Consider the following 16,677-nt stretch of genomic DNA (forward strand, 5'->3'; position numbering starts at 1 on the left):
GACCCCTCGTGTTTGCCAAGGGGATCCTTCCCCATATATTCTCCCAAATGACCGTACACTCGGCAAAGTAGGGAGGCAGAAATAACGCTTGGAGTGTAGTTAACTGTTTGCCTCGAACACCAACTAGACGTGTGTGACTCTTGTATAGCCTTTGGGCCTACTTTGTTATAACTTCATGATCTCTCCCTGTACCCAGGATCACAAGGCCTCTCGCTGAAGCCTGAAAGCCTCCAGTTTTACCCCTTTGTTTGGTGGGCTGATGTACGCCAGCTTCACGTCTCCCACAAGATCATTGACGATCTCCTCTTCAGAGGCAAAGAGAAACTTCTGATGCTCTACTGGGTCCAAGACCACATTGTCACTGTCCCGGACTTCCATCTCGAAAATCAGCTTCAACCATGTCTTCGTCGGGTGCCCTGGCCTCCCATCGGTAAAGGTAAACTGCGTGACTTTCCTCAGCACCCGGGTTGCTTCGAGACCGGCCTCCTCTTTCAATTCTCGTGCAGCCGCATGTAAAATGCTCTCGTCGGTGTCATCCACTTTCCCTCCTGGGATCTCCTACACAATATCAGTACTGCTAGATTCTCTTGACCCCATGCGCATGTACCTGCTGCACCTCAAAGCCTCATAGCTTTGAGTGAATGCAGGTCCAGCTCAAATACAACGTAGCTTTATATTCATTCATGCCATAATCTGATCCTCTACCCCAAACGTCACTTACCCAGAAATTAGGAAATGCCATCTCGTTTGCCGCACGCTGTACTAAGAGCAGCTTCCCTTCTGCGTTGAAGACTATTATGCCTGTACAAAGAATGTCGTATTCGGGATGATGGCGGAGGAAATCTTGCCCGGGCACTACATATTCTTGCAGGGACGAGGGGTAGTCGAGAGAGTGCGTTGGATCACTCATGTTGCTTAAATATTGTATAGAAGCATAAGTTGAGGTGTAAGTCGTAGGCTGCAAGCTCTGTCTTTGTAGTAATGTGGCTGCCTTGGGCGAGCGGGTATACTTCTCATCTCTGCTCAATGGCGGCTTAGCCTGAATGCTAATGCAAGCCCAAACCTCACCCACAATGGGAGATTTTGCGAAAAGGGCCGTTTTTGTAATGGCGGTAGAAACGTACTACTAAGGTATCACGTGGGCCAAGCGTCTGGCGCATGGCGCCAGTGAATTGGTCGCGTCACAACATCAACGCGCATCATCCCATGCAACCCGCCTGAAGCCGCCCACCCCTTTGGTCCACCCATGAAGACGTTTGTTCGTCGGCCTCACACCTATCGAATTTACCACTCCCAGTGACTATTGCGACAATGCCTCGCCCACCGAGAACAAAAGTCGCGTTGTCGAACGCACGCGTCGCGAAACCAAAACCCGTCCCACGCAAGCAACCAGCGAAAGCTGCTGCTACGCAGACCACGAAAGCCAGCGAGGCAGTAAACAGTTTTAGTGAAGATAGCGATGGCTTGGTCACAAAATCAAGATCGACGCGCCCGAGGCGGAGGATGCCATGGGAAAAGACGCCGGAGTTTATCAACGAAGCAGACCTCACCATGACTGGCGCACTCCCAGCTCGAGAAGAAGTGCCAGAACCATCGATTCAAAATCGCACACCTGCCGTAAAGTCGCCGAAGAGAGCACGGACAACAAGAAGCAGCGCTGGGTCCTCCGCAAGAAGAACGACGCCATCTGTGGTTATACCGGCACAGATATGCTCCCCTACTGCAGACGCACCAGAACAGGCTTCTCAGCTAGAAGAGGATAGCGGATTTGGCGACCTGACCTTCTCCTCTCTGGGCTCAGAGTCACCAGCCCACGGCACACGCCCACCATCCGCAATCAAAGTCGGCGCAACGCCTGCACACGAGAAGTCCATCCTCGCCTTGACAAACTTCAAAAGAAGAGCCCGACAGCCAAGCTTACTACGCATGGTGCAGCAGACTACCGACCTCGAAGATAACGATGCAGACAGCCTGGACAACACAGATGACTTCGATTTCGATGATTTCCTCCCGCATGCTGAATCAACGCCACTCAATTTGAAGAGGAACGCACCAGAAGAAGAATCGCGGGCCGACAGTGGCACCCAAGTCTCCAGCTCCGGCTCGCGTGGTACCAAGCGCAAGCTTTCGCCTGTTGTTCAAGTACCGCGTTCTTCGCCACCGTTGAGCTCGCCATCTAGGGCCGACGTGGAATCTGAACGATCTCCTTCGCCCTCCCTACCGGAAATTCTACCATCACGTGAAGTAGCCATCGAACAGACACAAGACGATCCAGAACTTCTAAGTGAGACCTTGGCAAGTCCCAAATCAAGCAGTCCTGTCCGGGAAGTGTCAACTCCTCCTCAATCACCGGTTCGGACACGTCCACATCCACGTCGGAGAGGAAGGCCTGCGAGGACGCCAATTAGAGATGATGACTCCGAAGTTGAAGAAATAGAAACACCCGCAAAGACGAAGCGAGGCCCTAGAAAGAAGGCGCAGCAGAGTATTTCTACTGCCCAGCTAAAAGGTCTTTTACCCCGTCGACGGAATCGTCTACGAGATCGCGACGAATTTGACTTTGATTCTTCGGAGGAGGTAACGCAGATGGACTCGGACCAAGACGAGCTGCAAATGCCAGTGCGGCGAAATCGCCAACAGCCGGGAGCTGGGAAGCTTACGTCACCAAAGGCTACGAAGAAAGCCTCACGGGGGAAAAAGGCGCCACCAGCAAAGGCAGCGCAAAAGGCCAGCAAGACATACAGTCGCAGGAAATCTTCGGACAAAGAGAATGATGCAACGGGACAGAAGGACGAAGACGCCATTGAAGTTTCTGCGATCGAACACTCAGAGAAGCTGGCTGCTATTAGGAAGAAGTTTGAAGAAGTGGATGCATTCGAGTTGGAGTTCGAGACTGTCGACGTGACGACCAGTTCGAGTCCATTTCGGTGATGCCAAGCACTTCAATGGAGGGTGGAGAATATAAAATACTGTGGACATACGTGCTATACTATTCACAAGCATGAAAGAGTTATGCTGATATCCGTGGGTACTGGTAAGAAACAGCATGGCGTTGGTTTGGCAACCCACGATGACAAGAGACCACGTAATATGTTAGAAGATTCGCTGTGAAATATGCCACGACACTACTTACTACCAAACACTCCGTCTGACTCGTTACTTTGCTTATACATGGTGATGCTTGGTTTAATGGGGGCTATGCATTAAACACTACGTGAAGCTAGTCGTTATCTGTCGTTATCTTCACCTGCGTAGAGTTATGAAGGTAGAGGGCACACGAGAACAATGGAGCGTGCTCGTAAACCTGACCAATTCTTGACTGAATAAGGTGAGGCTCTTCTAGGCGCAAGGTTGGCGTTACGTTACTGGTTGGACGCCTTCCTCCCTGCGGCAGTCGGCGCACGGCCTTGTTGATTGAAGGAGTCGTGATCGCGTTACGTAGCTTCCCAGCTTGGACACCTACCACATCTCTCGAACACACCCCCTTCGCGCCTCCACTGTTGCTCTACCCTCTCACTACCAACAATGTCCCAGTGACTCCATGCCATGCGTCTTCCCGACCACTCGAACCATTTGGCCCATGCAGCTCCCCCTTCACCCACGCCGCCCGGTGTCCGCATGCCATGAACCCCTCCAATGGCTCCTCGCTGTCGACGTCTAAGAGTAATTCGACATTGCGTCCGAGGACGCGGAGACTGATCTCGCTGGAAAATGACATCTATGCGACGGACGGGAGCGAGAGTGGGCTGAGCAGGAGTGTATCGAACACAAATTCGAGGAATGGATCACCTACACCAAAAGCATACCCCGGAGTCGCTCCCTCATCGCGCCTCAACGCCACCTCGACCCCGTCATCCTCCTTTGTGAGATCTACAAGTGCACAAAACCCAATATCCCCTCGTAACGCAGCGAATAACTTGTCTGGAATATGGGGGAACCCATGGTCGGCTATTCAAGGCATCGCAGCAAACGTCATGGGTAATGAAGACACATCCACAGAGGCAGGTAGTGCTCGAAGACGAAAACAGCTGAAAGGGCGACGCACGTCTACCAGTGTACCACCGCCGAAGCAATGGGGTCCAGCAGGCGTAGCCGCACACGTTGGTAATGGGACACATGAGGAGAGGGAAGCCATGGTTCGAGCAATGAAGCGCAAGGACCTCTTAACCGCCAACGAGCAACTAGTGCCAGACTCAGTCGGCCGCATAAAGCGCAGGACGTCAGATGAGCGTCTCAGTGCTTCCGCACCTCCCGGTGAGAATGACGACCGTGATGCCCTCGTGTACATTCACCAGGTTCGGCCGCAAGACACGTTGGCTGGACTCAGCATCAAATACAATTGCGAGCAGGCCGTGCTACGCAAGTCGAATCGCATGTGGCCGAATGATAGCGTGCAGACAAAGGAGACAATCCTGCTCCCAGTAGACGCTTGTGGAGTGAAGGGACGCCATGTGCCTGGACCGGATACTCTTCCAGAAGAGGATCTACTGCTAGGAGAATACGGCGACAGCACAAATTGCAAGACACCGACCATGGGGACGAATGGACTTCCTGATGGTTGGAGCACCCCGAAACAAAGAGACACGGAAACTACTTCTGTGTCCTCATCGAACGCAGACGCAGAGCCACCATGGAAACATGATTCGTGGGTACTTCTACCCAACGACAAGCGACCTACACAGATCGGTCGCATGCCCCGTAGAGCACTCGGCTTCTTTCCGCCCGCCCGTCGGAAGTCTCTAGCGTACTCAGATGCATCAACGCCCCGAGCGTCCATCGATCTCCCTCGCTCCTCTACATCTACGAACCCAATCCCGAGTTCCTCACAATCTCCGCGGCCGCGTGCTACCAGTAACCTATCTACAATGTCAAGTCATAGTCACCAACAAAGTACATCAGGAAATTCATGGGGCTTACATGGTCCAGGGGGTGTGGGGACGTTGGGCAGAAACGTGCGCAGCCCCGGCCCTGCTCAGGATGGCCTGAATAAGAACTTTGCTCAGTATCTACCGAACATGGCGCCACCGGCTGGGCAGGAGTATTTTACGCCGTGGGCCCCAAGCTTGCTAGACGCAGGTGCTGGAACATCGAGTCAGTATGGAGGATCCGGAGCAATAACACCTAGCAATGGGACAGGAATGGATTTCCAAGACATCGGAGGCGCCATCGAGGGCTGGGTACGAAAGGTTGGCACGCAAGCACAAAAGTTGTTGACTGAACCCGGTACGCCAGGTCAAGGGAAACGGAGCGCTGTTCCTGTACTTGGCGCCGTTGGTGGCGACTTGGGCGACCTCATTGAATTGCGAGACGATGCTTTTGAGATCGGTGACGATGAGCGAGATCGCGGGAGATCGAGAACAGAGGAAGTCCTGGCGTCAACCAGTGAGCGGTCGGCTTCGAGAATAATGCAGCAGTATCAAAGCGCTAGACCAGACATAAACCTCGTTCTTAGAGACAGAGGGCGAAAGGGAGATAGTAGCAAGAAGGACTGAATAGCATCAGATGCAGCTTTGGGGTTGATATTGGCGTTTCGGTAAGCATTTTGTGCTGCTTTCGAAGCGTTTCGGCGTAGTTTACACCAGAAAAGAAATTTGATATATACCTGTAACGAAAACAGATGCAAGGGAAATATTCCTGTCGTTACTGTGTTGTCAGCCTGAATCTCCGAGCATCTAGTCCATTACTGTCACCTAAACTACCATGTATGCACCTGATAATGTTCGTGTTGTGGTCTAGCTTGTCTGACGTCCAATGTTCATTGAGACCGCCGCACGGCCTCCGTGCAGAACACGGACTTTACATCGACCGTATGCATGGTACCATTTCCATCACATCTCACCATACTGGATACTAGTGTCATGCGAGTGCTTGTAGACGTCCAGCCGCAAGTTATTGCATCAGTAAGATGCGGATTAGGCAGGTCGTTCGCACCGCGTATAGGATCGGCAGTTAAACAGCAACAACTCCGACCGCAAATTGTAAGGTGCTCGACCACGAGATCACCTGCTTTTTCTCTCTCGTCAGCGTCTACAGCAGCTCCAACATCCAGCCCATTGCTACCGGTGAACCAACGCACAAGGATCAAGTTAAGAGCACCGTTTTCTCCAAGAGCAAGGCTTGCTCAGTTCTCCGCCATGCATCGCGCCCCCGCAGCCATGGTCACCAAACCAATGGCCGACCCCAACATCACTATTAACACACCGCGGGACCCAAACACGCTATCGAACTATCACAATCTCGTGACTCGACATACCAGCGTTGACTTCGACATCGATTTTGAGAAGAAGCGGCTGTATGGATCTGTAATACTATCACTCGAGAGTTTGACTGACGAGAAGGTGACGGATGTGGTCTTGGATAGCAGGTACGTAAAGTCCTGAATGAGCACGCAAGAGTGTGAAAGATTATACAATTGGGCTTAGGTCTCTCAGCGAGACATGCATCGTTTAACTCAACTGACAGTAGGCAGCTTTCTAGATATCTCAGTCGTAGAGGTTGACGGGCAGAGCGCCAAATTCAAGGTTGATGACCGTGTAGAGCCATACGGCAGCCCGCTCACCATCACACTTCCGTCCACTGTGCCGAAGGGGAAAACTGTCGACATTGAAATCAAGGTTGCGACAACGGACAAATGTACGGCACTGCAATGGATGACGCCCGCTCAAACCGCGAACAAAAAGCATCCGTACATGTTCAGTCAATGTCAAGCAATCCATGCCCGCTCCGTTTTTCCCTGTCAGGATACTCCGGATGTCAAGTCGACCTTCAGCTTTGCTTTGCGGTCGCCATTGCCGGTCCTTGCCTCAGGTCTGCCGACAGGTGCGAGCGAGTACCAGCCGCCCAAGAAAGATGGCGAGAATGGCACGCTGAAGTATACCTTTGAGCAAAAGGTCCCCATCACGTCCTACCTCTTTGCTGTTGCAAGTGGTGATCTAGCGTGTGCCAGTATCGGCCCGCGTAGTACGGTTTGGTCCGGCCCAGAGGAGCTTCTCGACTGCCAGCGCGAACTCGATGGCGAGATTGAACCCTTCATGAAAGCTGTCGAGTCCATTGTCTCGCCCAACTACCAATGGACACAGTACAACATCCTCATTCTCCCTCCATCTTTCCCCTACGGCGGCATGGAGAACCCCGTCTGGACATATGCGACACCCTCCGTCATTTCCGGCGACAAGCAGAACATTGATGTCATCGCGCACGAACTCTCTCACTCATGGTCTGGTAACCTGGTTAGTGCAGCAAGCTGGGAGCACTTCTGGCTGAACGAGGGATGGACGACGTATTTGGAGCGCAGGATTGCAGCAGCAATTCACGGGGAAGCACATCGCCATTTCAGTGCTATCATCGGCTGGAAAGCTCTTGAGGAGAGCATTGAGCGCTTCGGTGAATATCACCCATACACGCAACTCGTCACCGACCTCAAAGGCCAGGATCCAGACGATGCCTTTTCTTCCATACCTTACGAAAAGGGATTCCATGCGCTGTACCAGTTTGAGCTTCTGATTGGAAAAGAGAAATGGGACTCTTTCATCCCGCATTACTTCGAGACGTTCAAGAACAAAAGTTTGGACAGCTACGATTTCAAGTCGTGCTTGATTGATTTCTTCGCAAAGGACTCTAAAGTCAACAAGAAATTAGAAGACTTTGACTGGGATAAACTATTCTATGCGCCTGGTTACCCGCGGAAGCCGGATTTCGACCAGACCATGGTAAAAGGCTGCTATGAGCTTGCTGACAAATGGCACTCCCTTGTCACCCAGACTACCAGTGGTGAGTTCAAGCCCAAAGAGAGTGATATCAAAGGCTGGATCGCCAATCAATCGGTTGTATTCCTCGAGAAACTGCAGTCATTCGCAGAGAACCTCTCGCCGGAGAGCGTGCATCAACTTGGCGCGACGTATGGGTATACAAATACCCAGAACATCGAGGTTCTCTCGCGATACTTGACTATTGGCTTGATGGCGAAAGTTCCCGAGACATACCAACCCTCGGCTGACTTGCTTGGACGCATTGGCCGAATGAAGTTTGTTCGGCCCATCTTTAGACTGTTGAATGCAGCAGACCGAGATCTAGCGGTGAAGACGTTTGAGAAGAACAAGGACTTCTACCACCCTATTTGCAGACAAATGGTTGAGAAGGATTTGTTTGGTGACGAGACGAAATAGTGGGTCTGAGGTAGAATCGAGAACCAAGTGGCATGATCCCCTCATGTTCTGCAAGCAATGTGTCACAGTGATCCCATCTCACTCACCAAATTTAAGTGACAAATTCTGCTAGCTTGGATAATTTGCAGAGAGTAGAGACGCCATTTACTCCAAAGCTGTTAATTTCAACGAGCGAGTTCGGCATAACAACCGGCCAACACGGTCTAACCCCGTGTCGATGCCAGCTCACCCCACCGGGATACCAAACCAGGGTCTTTCCGTCTCGCATGGGTGGCGCGCCCCTCACCTCATCCGACAAGCCTGACATCATTTAACCTTTCGAGTGTCCTATCCCTCAAAATGACTCCGAAGCGCGCGCTCTTCTCGTTAAACCTTGATTCCGACGCTGACCACGTATACCAACGCGTCGACGAGCACAGCAAAGAAGGCGCCGACAAAGTCAAAGTCCTCGAGACCAAAGGACCAACACACGGACATACAGATCTCTCGTACGTGACGAAACCGTTTGAGAAGCTTGTGAACCGGACTGTCGACGGCGTGATTGAAGGCTCAGGCAAGAAAGTGCATAGCGCCGAGGGACAAGTTCGTTACTCGACGGAAAGAAGTGAGAAGAAAGAGGGAAATAGTAGGATCAACGTAGTGAGCAAGAAGAAGAGAAGGCATATCGAAGACAAGTACGATACAAGCGAACTCTAAGCCGCCCCCCAAAAAAAGGACCCCAAACCACACAAACACAAACACAATGTCGAAGGATCTTACTCCCCTCCGCATAGCTATCGGCTGCGACGACGCGGGCGTTTCGTACAAGAATGCCATCATCAAAGACCTCAAGGCCGACGAGAGAGTCGCGTCCATAACAGACGTCGGCGTCCCCGAGCACGCGGACAAAACGGCATACCCGCACATCGCCGTCGACGCGGCCAAGCTCGTGGCAGAAGGCAAGGCAGACCGCGCGGTGCTGATCTGCGGCACGGGGCTCGGCGTCGCCATCTCGGCCAACAAAGTCCCCGGCATCAGGGCCGTCACAGCACACGATAGTTTCTCCGTGGAGCGCGCTGTTCTGTCCAACGATGCGCAGGTCTTGTGCATGGGCGAGCGGGTCGTGGGGATTGAGCTGGCGAGGCGGCTGGTCAAGGAGTGGTTGGGGTACCGGTTTGACAAGCAGAGTGCCAGTGCGAAGAAGGTGGATGCTATCATGGAGCATGAGAGGAATAATTATGCGGACCTCGCTAAAGACTTGCCAAATGCCATGGGGTGCTAGGTTTGGGGGAGTTGCACTCTTTAGCATGTTTCAATCGTTTTTTTATATATCTTATTTCAGCTGTTCATGTGGTATATCTATCCCCTACTAGAAACAAAGTTGATGCCCATTTGTCCTTCAAAGATAGACATTATATACACAAACCCCCAAAACACGTTCAATATCCAAACTCCCAAAGATCCTTCTTCCACCCTTCCGTCAACTGCTCATCCGCACCATACTTTTCCTGCCACTCGGTAAACCCACCTTTAAGCACATACACCTTCTGCACCTTCTCTTCTTCTTTCTCTCCCTCCTCATCACTTTTACTCTTCGATTCAACCTTCCGCCCCGCATCCAACCGTTCCTTCTCCCGAATATATCGTAGCGCAGCACTAGGTCCGCGCTGCTGGCTCAGCGCACAGTGAAACACGACGACTTGCTTGTCACGAAGCGTGCGGATCAGCTCGGGGACTTTGTAGTCTAGCTGCGAGCTGGGTATCCATGTCGAGCCGCGGATGTGGCCGCCTATGTGGTCGGAGTCGCGGACGTCGATTATCGCTGTGTTTGATGGGAGAGAGGTATTGGAGTCGGTGCTGGTAGAAGAGGATTTTATGGAGTCTGCGAGGGATTCGCGCGATATGTATTGTAGGTCTGAGAGGGAGATTGTGGACATGTTTGCGGTCCTTGTGGTGGGGTAGGAAGTGTGGTTGTAGGCGCGCCGTTGGTATGTGTAGAGGCGGTTCAAGTCCATGCACTGCCGGGGCTTCGGTGTATGTAGAGACTTTAGAGGTGTAGTATAGAAGGGTAGAGCTGCGATTGAGGCGTTTGGGTAGCGAAAGAGCATAAGCTGGGACGTGTTCAAGTTTCACGTAGGACGAAGTCAGGGAAGTGGGGCACGCGTGGGGAGCACTGGCGCGATAGCACGTGAAGATAACGCTGATGGAGTGCAAAAGATCCGAGGGCCTCGAATCTTCAGGGCTCGAATACATTGCAAGAGCCGAGACTTGATGGCGAGGGAAATCAATTGAGCATTAACACTCCCTTATCTAGTACAGAATGTTAATCTAACAACCAATCCGTTACGCCACCCAAAGCCCACGCGGAAAATGCTACACAGGTATACTACACGTAACAAACACCGTTCAAAAGATCTCATGACTGCGTCCCTTGAACTCAATCATGTTTAGCACCCCCATTCCCATTGCCCATCCCTCCCAACAGCCCGTCCTTCTCTCCCAGCTGGAAGTAGGCGCCCGTGTTTCCAAACGATCTCCTGCTCCTCGACTTGCCGAACAGCACTGCCGCGGTAAAGAAGCCCACGACCATCCCCAACGCAATGAACGGGTGATTGTTACAAAAGTGGCGTATAGACAGATAGGTACCCATGAACCGGCCGGATGTGGACTTTGGGGCAATCTTTGGGGGGTTGGAAGTCACCTTTCCGAGTGTTTCGAGAATTGAGGTGCGAGAGGGGCGAATAGGTTCGCCGGAGGCTGTTGTATCCCAGTAGCGGTGGTGCTGTAGAAGTCAGTGGTGTGTGGGATTGTCAGGGGCTGAAAACCTTACACTTTCATCATTGATAACTACCCTCTCCCCCTCTTTTACGTCAATACCGTACGTAGACCTGAGCCAGCGTTCCCAGAACACGCCATCGACCCAGGCAAAGCCGACTTGTGTACGCTCAATCTCGTCTAGGTTGATGCGGATGGACTTGGCATTTCTCAACGCTCTTTGGTCGTCTTTGTCTTCTGCCTCTTCGATCCGAAGCTGCTTGGCGTCGCGAAGCTCTTGTCGTTCTAGTTTGAACGCAGCTTCCTGCTTGTCTATCCACTCCAAAGCCGCACTTTTCATCTCGCGCCTAGAGCTGAGAAACTCATTGGAGCGCTCTCGGCTCAATATGCCTAGCACGACGAGCTTGCCGTCCATAATTTCACGCGCGTTCGAGGATGTCAGCTCGGGAACCATTGGCAACCAGACAGACTTCATCCACGAGATAATCTTCGTCGTGTCGCGCATATCCCTGGGTGTTATAGGTGGGTAGTATGTAGGCTTCCCAGCTCGCGAGACAACTAAGCGCGGCCAAGTGGAGATCTTGTAGCGGTCGGACAGCGCAAGGTCATTCGTCTTGACCAGCTTAGCATGTCCGACCAAGCTAAGAGGAAGTCGCTCCAGCGCTAGGAAATCCTCAGAGGTGGTCGCGTGGTCGTAGAAGTAGACGAAGATGACCTCTTCGGTTTCCTCCAGCTTCTTAAAGCTAGCGGCATCAACATCAGGGACACCATCGCCAACTAGCGTTGTCTTCTCGGCGTAGTCCAACAGGTCACCTAGTCCTCGTAGGCCTTCGTACTCGATGCGCTCACCCCCGCGGAAAGTGATCATAGTTGGGTAGCCTTGGACCTTTGCGTCCTTGCACAATTTCTTCTCAACATCGCAGTCGACCTCTCCGACATTGAGCTTTCCTTGCATTTGGCGTGCCATATTCGACCAGTTCGGTGCCAGCGCCTGGCAGTGATGGCACCAGGGCGCGTAGAACTTGATGAACCAGGGATCAAACGTGCTGGAGACCAGTTTCTGGAACTTCTCTGCAGTCAGCGGCTCAACGAGGCCTGATGGATTCGGAGTCGAGGTAGGCTTCGCCTTCGCCTTGGCCGGTGTAGGCCTAGCTACTTTTGTAGGCGTGCTTTGTCGGGTGGAGCTGAGGGCCTTCTCTTCCTTGACGACTTCCTCAGTATCTGGGCCGGTCTCGACGGACGTCGCTCCTGGCTTGGGTAGCTTAGGCCCACCCTCTTTGCGCGAGCCAGGCCGGAGCTTTTCCAGAAGCTCTTCTACCCACACGCTCAGAGCCTTCATGTCCTTTGCGCCCCTCTCTCTTTGGACTTCTTTCCCATCTATGAAGTATACCATGGAGGGATAGCTTTGGACATCATGCTCGTTGCAGACGTCTGCAAATGCCAGGCAGTCCACCTTTGCAAACTTGAAGTCGTAATACCGGGTGAAGGAGTTGAGAGAGTCGCCTTCGCTGTCATCTTTGGATGCGATGGGTTTCGAGGTGTAGTAGAATTCGTATGCGGTCTGGTAGGTGGGTTTGAAGTGCATGCAGTGTGGACACTGGGGCGAGAAGAACTCTACTATCCTGATCAAACAGTTAGCAATAGATGCGGCACACAATTGCGCACATGTGCATACCAGTTTCCCTTGCTGATCTCTTCCTTTATGTTCTTCTGTGATAGCTCTATCATTGGCGGCACTTTCTGGCCATTGAATATGGTGTCGGGTTGCTTCTTGTCCCAGTCCTCGTCGACATCGGCTTTCTTTGCGCTCGGTATGTCAACGGCAAGTGTGGATGCAATCGTCGCCAGCGACAGGAGGGAATAGAATATTGAGCGCATTGCGGCGGACGCAGTGAACTGCCGATAGGGGCAGTGGTCCTCGAAATCTACGTGTTACGCAAGGCGTGGTGGCTATCAGAGGGGTTGTCGCTGTGACAGGAGCCACATCTCGCAAGGCGCGTTGATGTCCCTGAGCCCAAGTAGGTGACAGGGATGTGGTCTCCGGCTCCAGAGCGCTTGGCAAGCGCAACCTCGACATCGATGCATGCTATGCCATCACCACTTCGCCCATCCATTGCGCCGCACCCCCACACCCAACACCCCCGCAACTATGAGGGCAGCTGCACGCCTCTTCGCCAGCGTTAAGCCCGGCCAATTCCTTGAGCCCGGCGCGCCAACTGGTCTCACAGGCCTCCTCACACACCCCTCGCCGCGGTCAACACTGCTCTACCACTACAGCTCGACCCTCGACAAGCTCCAGCAGATACCCGAGTCATCCGTCTATCGCCAGTCCGTCGAAGCCCTCACCAAGCACCGTCTGCAGATCGTCGAGCAGTCGACGCCAAAAGGATGGGATCAGTGGCAGGAAAAGATCAAGCTGCAGGTTGGCGACGATATCGGGGCGTATGATATCATCGAAACGTCTAGAGGCCAGACGGTCGTGTTGCCCAGTCAGCAGGAAGTCGACGCCAGGTCCAAGGCGGCTGAGTGGGACGGAGAGACTCCCCAGTCGTTTCCGGAGGGCATCCGATCCTCCAAGGAGCGATCACCCCATGTGCAAAAGATGAAGGGCGACGCCAAGTACACCCCAGAGAGGGCCTTTTCCTCGATCAAGTTCGACCCAGAGCCGCAGTACACTGCTGAAGCGTAAGTCACTAGGAAAACTACGAGTTCGCGTTGTGTCAGGATTAATGAACATAGGATATCGGATCTGGAGAGCAGACTCGGGGCTGGCCTTGTTGAAGAGGTGATTGCAGTCGCTGAGGGCGAGCACGCGCTCGTGGACACTATGGTCAAAAGCAAGGTGTAAGCAATGTGAACTGCAAAGTAAACTAGATGCAAGTACTAATTGTGCGCAGGTGGGAGCCGCTTGAGGAGCCCGCGCCGGAGGGTCAGTGGTCGTATTTCGAGCGAGGCACACAACAGGGCTCTCAGAAGCCTTAGAGACATGTCAATGAGCATCCTTGTATATAGACGGAGAGCAATCCTTGTACCAAGTACGACATTTTGATTCCCACTTGACAATAGTTCACTTCTAAGTATTACTTATTGGTTCTTGTGTCGTGAGGCAAAGGAAGAAGGAGCATAAGATACCGCCTCTTGGCAGGCGCCCCCAAGATATTTTAGTAGGTTTCTAGTATGCTAGCCAAACGCTTGCTACCTGAAGTCACTCCTTCGACATGTACGAGCGGGATGCCGCATGGACGGCATATGGAACTATCCACTGTTTAGACTAATACGATGCATGTTGATGACTAGGATTCAGAGAAGAAGCGAGCGGAGGTATCTGCAAATCCTCTAGCCGTTTCCTCTGTGTATGAAACCCCGCATGGCCAAGTCGATTAACCCAAAGGGTGTAGAGAGGCTACGACCTTGCACATTGTGTGCAGTAGGCTACAACATTTTGCATACTATAGCTCCTCTCGGTGAAATAGATTAGTGATGAGTTCTTGCTCAACGATGATTTATATGTGATACATAACTAGAAACTAATATGCTCGGAAAATGACAATTCTCTTTCAACATCAATTCGTACTTGGTCTCACCTCCCTCATACCGCCATGATCCTCACCAAGACGCCTACTTACTCCTCTGACTCTCCTCCCCCTCTTGACTCTTCAACCCCTCCATCCGTAGCTGATTTCTCTTCCCCAAGATCCTAAGCGTATTCTGGCGCTCAATCTCGGCCATGGCGCCCCAATTAGAAATCCTCGACAGCGTGCCGTCCTTGTTGACGACGAGTGGGCCCAGATGGTCCAGTTTGACGCCCTCGCCGTTGACGCTGATTTTTGTGGCGTCTGAGCTGGGCTCTGGGAGGGGGAGGGGTTGTTTGGTGTCTTCTGCTGGTGATGTGGAGGTTTGAGTGGGTTCGCTGGATGGGGGTGTGGATGTTGACATGTTGTGCTTCCAGTTGGTGGTGGTGTTGGTGTAGATGGGAGTGGTGAAGCGGCTGGTATGCGTGCTTAGACGGTATAGAGTGTAATGCTTGCAAGAGGCTTTGAAGAACGATGTTATGGGTCTCATGAGGATATTGCGAGTTGAGAGTCTGGATGGATTTTGGTTTAGGTGAATACTTTGTTATTGCTATGGACAGGTATATGAGGTCGGAGAAGCTTCTGTTAGTTTGGCAGTTCTAGAAAGCTCGACGGCGTCAAAGCGCCACTGCACTCAGAATTGCATACGATGCAGGTATACTATGTACATTCATGTGCCTGGTATGTGTATTCTAGAGCTTATAATGGGCGTTGCAGCTCTCACAGCGACTTCCAAGATCATGATTTGCAATGAACACACCAGGCCTCGTAAAGCGCACGTGACCATATGCCAAGTCGCACCCGATCTCCGAGGGGCAAATCAGAGCCTCGATAACAGACCATTCAGGGTCTCTTATTGGACGAAACGACAGGGATGCGCTAACGCCTTTGAACCTGGATACCCAGTCCAGTACCAAACATTGCACCTTATACACCATATGCCGGCCATCAGGCTCACCATTATTTTAAATGTGAAACAATTGTGAGGTAGGCTGTGACGACTTACGTCACGAAGGATTCCGTTTTCAGCTTCACTTCCGCCCTGAGTTCCGGTAAGTGACGAGTCAGATCATTCTCGAGGGCGACAAGGGCCGACCGCTTATAGTCGGCGCAAAAACAGGAACGAACGTTCCGAAAAGATGGGCGTTTTCGATAAGCGGGTTCGCTCTGAGACCCATGCTTTTGCCTCGAGGGCTTCCAGCGCCTCACCGTTTGTTGCTCCGCGGGGGAGTGACCTGGCAAGGCTTGACCGGCGTTTGGAACGCGCGCAGAGGGCGTGATGTGTGATGCCCGAGCAAGCCAGCGTGTGCGCGCAGATGGACCAGGGAACCAGGGAGGCAGCCTGCACGACACCCGGTGGACCTTCCTCGTTGGGGCGTCGAGCGGACAGCCCACTTTGATGCCCACTGCCGGCTCTCAATTCAGACCCAGATTCGGGAGCGCAAGCGCAGGTGGGACTTGAGCTTATTCTGACTTCCTCAAAGGCCTTCTGCGCCAGTATCGTAGAGAGGGAGATGTCTCCGCGTGGGTATGCAGGGCCAGGAGGGGGACGAGTGCCGAGAGCGTCTAGTAGCCTTGTCGATGCCTTGTTAGAAACACTTCCAAAGGCATGGCGCGAGTGAAAAGGGTTGACACCAAGACTCTAAGAGCTTGCCCGCGTCCCGCGGGCTGCGAGATGGGAGCAACACGTGGGGTCTTCTGGATCGATCGGCACTGCGCAAGCCACGGGCGGCGCCCACTTGCTCGCAACAACATGAATTATATCAATTGCATAATAGTCATGCTCTCTACTCTGACCCAGGCGCGAGGTTGGGGAAATTTCTGTTGCAGCCCTCTCGCAGTATTCTCGGAGAAGCATTTGGCTGCCTCGGCTACCAGGTCGCACTATGCCAAGAGCGAAGATGGTTGGATGCCACGTAGAAATCGGACACCTCATAAGCAAGCAAGGACTTTTGGGTGAGGTACAGCCAGAGCAACTATTCCCAGGCCCTTGATATACGTCAAGTGCGCCAAGCGGTGGAGAGGCAGAAGGACAGCAAAAAGCGAGCGGCGGCGTTGGCTGCCATTAGCATTTGACTGTCGACGACTGCATGCAGCGCGTGAGGTGAGGTTCGAGTCAGCAGCAGCGGCGTCCGGGTTGCCGTTTTGGGCGCCTCCAGCAGCAGCCGGCCATGGTGAAAAACGTA

General features: G+C 52.7%; 9 protein-coding genes across 9 annotated transcripts; 5 read left to right on the forward strand and 4 right to left on the reverse strand.

Moving 5' to 3' along the window:
- Positions 1–198: 198 nt before the first annotated feature.
- Positions 199–910, reverse strand: K460DRAFT_288387 (uncharacterized protein; the record flags this gene model as incomplete). Its single annotated transcript, XM_040929047.1, has 2 exons — positions 199–558; positions 722–910. The coding sequence occupies 2 exons, from the start codon at positions 908–910 to the stop codon at positions 199–201; spliced, it is 549 nt and encodes a 182-aa protein (XP_040786117.1).
- Positions 911–1,201: 291 nt separating this feature from the next.
- On the forward strand, positions 1,202–3,243 carry K460DRAFT_368441 (uncharacterized protein). The gene has a single exon (XM_040933778.1). It carries the CDS (start codon positions 1,312–1,314, stop codon positions 2,929–2,931), a length of 1,620 nt encoding a protein of 539 aa, XP_040786118.1. The 5' UTR covers positions 1,202–1,311; the 3' UTR covers positions 2,932–3,243.
- Positions 3,244–3,343: 100 nt separating this feature from the next.
- K460DRAFT_316014 (uncharacterized protein) lies at positions 3,344–5,733 on the forward strand. Its single transcript, XM_040930327.1, has one exon. The coding sequence runs from the start codon at positions 3,624–3,626 to the stop codon at positions 5,490–5,492; it is 1,869 nt and encodes a 622-aa protein (XP_040786119.1). The 5' UTR covers positions 3,344–3,623; the 3' UTR covers positions 5,493–5,733.
- Positions 5,734–6,134: 401 nt separating this feature from the next.
- Positions 6,135–8,165, forward strand: K460DRAFT_378673 (leukotriene A-4 hydrolase; the record flags this gene model as incomplete). The annotated part of the gene is made up of 2 exons (XM_040935095.1): positions 6,135–6,364; positions 6,470–8,165. 2 exons carry the CDS (start codon positions 6,135–6,137, stop codon positions 8,163–8,165), a joined length of 1,926 nt encoding a protein of 641 aa, XP_040786120.1.
- A 339-nt stretch (positions 8,166–8,504) lies between these two features.
- Positions 8,505–9,426, forward strand: K460DRAFT_286901 (uncharacterized protein; the record flags this gene model as incomplete). Its single annotated transcript, XM_040928933.1, has 2 exons — positions 8,505–8,801; positions 8,836–9,426. The coding sequence occupies 2 exons, from the start codon at positions 8,505–8,507 to the stop codon at positions 9,424–9,426; spliced, it is 888 nt and encodes a 295-aa protein (XP_040786121.1).
- A 157-nt stretch (positions 9,427–9,583) lies between these two features.
- K460DRAFT_378676 (Rhodanese-like protein) lies at positions 9,584–10,081 on the reverse strand (the record flags this gene model as incomplete). Its single annotated transcript, XM_040935096.1, has 1 exon — positions 9,584–10,081. The coding sequence occupies one exon, from the start codon at positions 10,079–10,081 to the stop codon at positions 9,584–9,586; it is 498 nt and encodes a 165-aa protein (XP_040786122.1).
- A 500-nt stretch (positions 10,082–10,581) lies between these two features.
- Positions 10,582–12,797, reverse strand: K460DRAFT_407904 (thioredoxin-like protein; the record flags this gene model as incomplete). The annotated part of the gene is made up of 3 exons (XM_040937119.1): positions 10,582–10,926; positions 10,975–12,541; positions 12,595–12,797. 3 exons carry the CDS (start codon positions 12,795–12,797, stop codon positions 10,582–10,584), a joined length of 2,115 nt encoding a protein of 704 aa, XP_040786123.1.
- Positions 12,798–13,068: 271 nt separating this feature from the next.
- On the forward strand, positions 13,069–13,901 carry K460DRAFT_290799 (uncharacterized protein; the record flags this gene model as incomplete). The annotated part of the gene is made up of 3 exons (XM_040929232.1): positions 13,069–13,604; positions 13,659–13,763; positions 13,817–13,901. The coding sequence occupies 3 exons, from the start codon at positions 13,069–13,071 to the stop codon at positions 13,899–13,901; spliced, it is 726 nt and encodes a 241-aa protein (XP_040786124.1).
- Positions 13,902–14,573: 672 nt separating this feature from the next.
- Positions 14,574–14,783, reverse strand: K460DRAFT_247731 (uncharacterized protein; the record flags this gene model as incomplete). The annotated part of the gene is made up of 1 exon (XM_040927359.1): positions 14,574–14,783. A coding segment is annotated over one exon (210 nt), but the record flags the coding sequence as incomplete, so codon positions are not given.
- Between the last annotated feature and the right edge of the window lie 1,894 nt (positions 14,784–16,677).

Source organism: Cucurbitaria berberidis, assembly GCF_010015615.1.
Source record: "Cucurbitaria berberidis CBS 394.84 unplaced genomic scaffold K460scaffold_4, whole genome shotgun sequence".
Classification (NCBI taxonomy): domain Eukaryota; kingdom Fungi; phylum Ascomycota; class Dothideomycetes; order Pleosporales; family Cucurbitariaceae; genus Cucurbitaria; species Cucurbitaria berberidis.